The 6,050-nt window shown below is 47.4% G+C and overlaps 1 protein-coding gene across 3 annotated transcripts in view; it reads left to right on the top strand.

Moving 5' to 3' along the window:
- The first annotated feature begins 1,681 nt into the window (after nt 1-1,681).
- Nucleotides 1,682-6,050, top strand: part of MTF2 (metal response element binding transcription factor 2) — a 48,729-nt gene continuing 44,360 nt past the window's right edge. For all 3 annotated transcript variants that reach the window (XM_077823708.1, XM_077823707.1, XM_077823709.1), the window contains exon 1: nt 1,682-1,893. In XM_077823708.1, coding sequence (XP_077679834.1) covers nt 1,889-1,893 — 5 coding nt within the window. In that variant the 5' untranslated portion in view covers nt 1,682-1,888. The remainder of the gene's footprint in view (nt 1,894-6,050) is intronic.

The following is a 6,050-nucleotide window of genomic DNA, read 5'->3' as shown; positions in this document are numbered from 1 at the left end:
GATGTTTGTTCTGAACTGTTTCAGAGTAGCAGCCGTGTTAGTCTGTATTCGCTGTAGCTCATGAAAGCTTATGCTCAAATAAATTGGTTAGTCTCTAAGGTGCCACTAGTACTCCTTTTCTTTTTGTTCTGAACTGTTTATCCTGTAATGGGAGAGCTCTAGTCAAAGCACTAAATTACCCTACCATAAGAAGACTGTAGATCAGAGTGGAAAACCGAAGCATGGAGTTAAGTTTCTTCACTCTGTCAGTCATGTGCCTGTTACTATTGAATCTTAGCTGCTCACTGCCAGCAACCTAGTCTTCAGTATCATTTAGGTCTTCTAAACAGTTATTTTGTAGACTTGGTAAATATTTGCATTACACAAATGCTTAGAGGCTCCAAATCAGACTCTATTGACTATTAGACGATTTTTCTACGTGTAATATTAAATAGTCACAATAAACTAACATGGGTGAAAAAGAAAAGGAGTACTTGTGGCACCTTAGAGACTAACCAATTTATTAGTCTCTAAGGTGCCACAAGTACTCCTTTTCTTTTTGCGAATACAGACTAACACGGCTGTTACTCTGAAACCTAACATGGGTGAATCCTTGTAAGAACTATAATCTCACTGATAGAACAAATAATTAAAACAGGTTTCAGTGCATAAATATGAAAGATAAAAATAAAAGCCCCTCAGTAACACACTTCCACAGACTACGCTAAGTAATAGTTTTGGTGACTTCTGCAAGGAGCTTTATTGACTCCCATCATGCACTTCTAGCATAAGTGGGAAGATGAAAATGGCTTATCAGCTGTGTGACAGGTTGTCAAGCCCATCTGCTTCTTGGCCTGCTCCCTTAAAGGAAAAGGCCTCCAGCCAGTTAGAATCTTTCAGCCCTGCAGTGAAAGCACCTGGTCTCTGTTAGCAGCTCTCAGGATTGGTGGCTACATGGTGGCTAGGAAGTGCGATCTACTTCCTTCCTGTGTTGTGACCCTTTCCAGATTCATGGCTGAAACGCCAGGCTAGGGGGTTCGGCGGGAGAAGGAAGAAAGAGGCAGAACTGAGACCCTGCCTGGCTAAGCACCAGAACTGGCCACCAAGGAATGCCTGTCACGGGAGGTTTTTCAAAACAGGATAGACAGGCACGCACCCAGGCATGATCTAGGTATACGTGGTCCTGCCTCAGCAGGGGATGGGGGACTAGGTGACCCTGGGGGGTGAGGGGAATCTCTCCAGGCCAACATTTCTGTGCATGCTGCTGGCTGTCGAACTGTGGGGAGCTGGCACAGCCAGACAGCTGGGTACGTGGGGAAGCGTTAGCAGTTACAAGCGAGACGTGAGGGGGGGGGGCGGGGAAGGGCTGCCACCCCTCCCCCCAGAGGTGTGAGTGAAGAGGGGGAACAATAGGTAAGCCAGGAGAACGCCGCTCCCCCGCTCTCCGCTCTGCTAGACGTAGTTCCGAGGGGGAGGACTCGGAGGAGGGATTCACATTCGCTGCAATCAAGTCTAAAATAGTTCTTCTTTGTTCACCAGTGGCAGAGGCCCTCTGTCGCACGTCTCCTTCCGCTGTCGCTCGGCCTCCTCCCCCACTCCCCGCCCCCTGTCCGGAGAGCGGCCGTGCGGCGCAGGCGGGCCCAGCTGGGGCGGGGGGGGTGAGGCGAGGCGCTTTGTTTTTTCCCACAATGCACCAGCTTCTCCTCCGCGGGAAACAAAAATGGCGAAGGGCTGCGGCGGAGCCGGGTAGTGTGTGAATCGACTCTGACCCTCCCCCACTCTCCGCTCGGCGAGGGCTGTCTGGGGGCGCTGTGCACGGAGGGCCCGGCCGCAGAGAGGCTCCAGGGGGGAGGGTGCTGAGTCCGCTGATTTCCCTGCATGAGGCGGTTGGCACCACTGGAGAGACCGAATGAGGTGAGGGAGGCCGGGCTTTCCGCGGTGGGGGCGGGTGGGCGGCCGCCCCGGAGTTTGTGGGGTGGGCAGCGAGGACCGCTCGCCCCCTCCCCCAGCGTAGAGGGCTCCCCTAAAGGGGGAGGGGAGGGTCGGGTCGATCCCCAGCCGGGTGGGGAAACCCAGCCCTCCAGCCGTTCTTCCCCCAGTGCTCTGCTCATTGTAGGCACATCTGGTCTTGTGGGGCATATTTAGGGGCCAGAGGACTTCAGAAATAAGGGCCGTCTTCGAGGCTGACTATAACAGGCAGATGATGAGGGGATTTGCAAGTGCCCTGTGGAGACCAAACAAAGGGGAGAACATCACCATCTTGGGGGTCCTGGAGGGAATCTGGGTGGTGTGGGGTGTAGTTGGGTGTTTAGATGGTGGTTTCCTTATCAGACATTGTGTCTGACTATGGACAAAGCTGTTAAAGTATAAAAAGAAAAAGCAACACAAAGAGAGAGGGCAGGCTTATTTGAAGGACTGTTCACTTTTTGTGCAGATAATGTACCTTTTACAATAGTACGTTTCATCTCAAAGATGGACGAATTATAACAAATTTAATATGTTGTGTTGTCCTGAGAAACTTTAGATGTTTCTTCCCCAAAACTGTGGAAACTGGTGGTTGTTAGTGTAACTAGAAAGCCCTCGCAATACCCTCTTTCTTATCACTTGAATCACAAAAGAAAATGGGTTGATGTTTTTCTTGTTTTAATAGGAGGTAACAAGATGTGTCTTTATATTTTCAAATTGAGACCAGTGTCTATTTGGCAACATTTTAAAGGATTGAAGTTACACTTAACCACTTGGAGCGTTTTGGATACAATTTGAATGAAAGAGGCTATATACAATTATAATCTACAACATTCTTTCTTTAGCATAATATGTATCCCATGAGTTTCTGATAGTTTGGCCCTGTTTATAATTTTTAAAATGTCAAAGCAAGTTAGCAATACATTTAAAACATGATCTGTCTTTGCTCATAAATAGGGGAGACTGGCTGACTATGCAGGGGGAAATGGTGACAGTAACTACTTAGGTGTTTTTGACATTCGTTTGTGTAATCAATAGAGAAAATAGTTTATTCTAATATTTGTTACATGTAACTATAAGTAGATGAAAATGTCCAGAAATGATTTGTTGTCTAATACTTTAAAACAGAGATTTAAGGTTACAATTCAGTTCAAAGTATTTGTTGAAGGTGAAAGATTAAAAAGCCTGAGTAGTGCAATATTGGAGTATAGGCTAATAAATTGACACCATTTCAATTTGAAGAGAGAACTGGAGAGAGAATAAGGGGAAACAAAGAGATTGAGAGCGAAAGAAAGGGAAATGAACAGAATGAGGCAGTGAAAGGGGGGAGGGGAATATCTGTAAGGAGCTGCAAGGTTGTGAGATGTGAACCGGAGCTTTAATGGTGTAGTGATGTTTGGTGTGGCCCCACAGGTTTGGGAGAACAGGGCTATGCTGCTTGTCCTTGAGAATGTGTCTTCCATTGTGCTAAATCAAATTTCCACTCTGTTTCTGTAAAGCTTGTTTCATCTGGCTGGTGTCCAGTAAAATATTTGGAATATTTTTTGCTAAACTTATGTGTAACAATATGAAGTACATTGTACACTGCACCACTTTTAATTCCAAAAGTTATCCCAGAAATATTAAGTTCTTTTCAGTTTTCCCTCCGGGGGGGGGGGGGAGTGTGTGTGTGTGTGTGAGAGAAGAATAGTAGATAGCATTTGGCTATTAGTAGCATTGGCTACTAAAGGGTGGGCATCCATATCTTGGGAGACATTTGAGCGGGGAGGTGTTACTGTTTTGGGTGCATCTGAGAATGGCTTTAAAGAGTGTCTTAATGGCATTTGGTCTGGTGGTTGGGTTTTTTTGTTACTTTTAATGCTACCAAAAAAACCCAAAAACCACTTTTCATATTATGTAACAGTTTAGATTAAAGTTTTCATTTGTTTGCACACTTAACAGCACTTTGTGTATCGCTGACTTCCTTAGGTAGCCAGTTTCACCTTGTTTGTGTGGGCTTTCCTCTGGGGAAGGGAGAGAGAAATGTCTCTGAAAAAGCCAGGAGGAGGATTGTAAAACCACAAATACACCTCTACCCCGATATAATGTGGTCCTCGGGAGACAAAAAAAATCTCACCGCATTATAGGTGAGACTGCGTTATATCTAACTTGCTTTGGCCCCCCCAGTTGCTTGTTCCCCGACTGCTCTGACCCCTATCCACGCGGAGCAACACGGCCCCAACTCACTCTGCTCTGCCACCTCTCAGCCGCGACGCTCTGCTTCCCGCTGCTGGTGAATGTGGGGAGGTTGGGGAAAGGACGCCCCCCCATACTCACCTGCAGCAGGAAGTGGAGCGATGCAGCCCCAGCCTGCTCCGCTTTCCTTGCCCAGGCCCCAGCCATGTCGCTGTGGGAGGGCAGGGGTGGTGTTGGGGAAAGGTCCCGCACTCACCTGCGGGTGGGCAGCGGAACGCTGTGGCCAGGAGCTGGTAGAGTGGAGCGGGCTGGAGCCGGGCTGCTCTGCTTCCTCTGCTGCCAGTGAGTGCAGGAGGGGAATCCCTTCCTCCAAGCCCCCTTCCCCGAGCGACACAGCTGGGGCCGGGACGAGGGATGCGGGGCAGGCTACTCCTGGCCCCCCGCTAATACCCTGGGCCACGCTGGGACTGCGGGGCTCCCAAAAGTGCCCCACCCATATCCTGGGGGCGGGGCGGGGAGAGCCCCTGACTGCCCCTGAGACCCTCTGCACCTTATCCGACCCCTCTGCCCCGGCCCAGTCCAGCACCCTTAACGCTCTGCTCAGAGCAGCGTGTCGGAGCTTTACCGCGTTGTGTGCGAACCCACGTTCTAGCGGGTCGCGTTATATTGGGGTAGAGGTGTACTGCCAGACGGTCCCTGGGGCAGCGTAATACCTGAAACAACTTTTAACATTTTGAAAAGAACTAGATTTCAAGCTGACAGCATCACTTCAGAAATGGATCATCCTACTGAAAAATACAGGTGGTATTTGTCAGGGAGGTTGAACTTAACCTTGAGGGAAGAAAATTAAGGATGGATTTGCAGTCAGTTCTGACACATTTCTAGTGTTAAATGACTTCCAAACGTCACTTTTTCTTCTGCTCCTCAGGTGTAGATTATTCCATAGAAAGAAACTTGGGGAAGATAAATTGCTCTTTTAAGGGTCACTCCTCTTTTAGGATGGCCTATGAGGAAATTAAGACTGAGTTCTCTTTATGGGTTCTTTTTGTTTTTGTTTTTAAGATTGAGAGTAGATTTCAGTTTCACAGATATGCAAAGTTATGCCCTTTTTCAATACAACTCAAATGGAAGTGTCTTGGACCTCCTGACATACTTGCCCACCCTCAAGTATTTGTTTATGGTAGTACTTACAACGGGCTAGGTACTGCAGAAACACAAAAGAACATCCTTAACCCAAGGAGACTGCACACTAAATAACATTTGAGGCAAAGGATTCAGGGAGGGGGAAACAAACAAGGTGAGACTTGTTAAAGTTCTGATATCTTATTTTTTCCCTTTCCCTTTATGTTCTGTCTGTGTTCTCTCTCTTTCTGTGTGTGTGTGTGTGTGTGTGTGTGTGTGTGTGTGTACTCGCTCCCAAGTTAACCTATAACCTAGTTCTAATAACAGGTTCATGGAGACCAGTCCACCATTCTGTGATGACTTTTTATGAGAAATTATACTAAAAATAACTACAGTAACTTCTCACTTAATGTTGTAGTTACGTTCCTGAAAAATGCGACTTTAAGCGAAACAGTTTCCCCATAAGAATTAATGTAAATGGTGGGGGTTAGGTTCCAGGGACATTTTTTTTTTTTTTTTGCCAGACAAAAGGAATTATATACATTTTAAACAAGCAATTTAATACAAGTATAAGTTTTAAACAATTTAATACTACAATCATCATTGCCAAGTATGAAGCTTGGCTGAGGTAGCCAAGTCAGAGACTGGAAGAGAGTGGATTGTCCGGCTGCTCCTCTTGCTGTTCTTGCAAGCACAGGCACCGACTTCGCCTGGGGCGGGGGGCTCAAACCTCGGCCCATCCACTCCACTCCTTCCCCCAAGTCCCTACCCTTAATCTGCCTCTTCTCTTCCCCCCACCTCCCTTCGGC

Source organism: Eretmochelys imbricata, chromosome 8, assembly GCF_965152235.1.
Source record: "Eretmochelys imbricata isolate rEreImb1 chromosome 8, rEreImb1.hap1, whole genome shotgun sequence".
NCBI lineage: Eukaryota > Metazoa > Chordata > Testudines > Cheloniidae > Eretmochelys > Eretmochelys imbricata.
The sequence above is the reverse complement of the archived record's forward strand: the minus strand, read 5'-3'. Positions and strand labels throughout refer to the sequence as shown.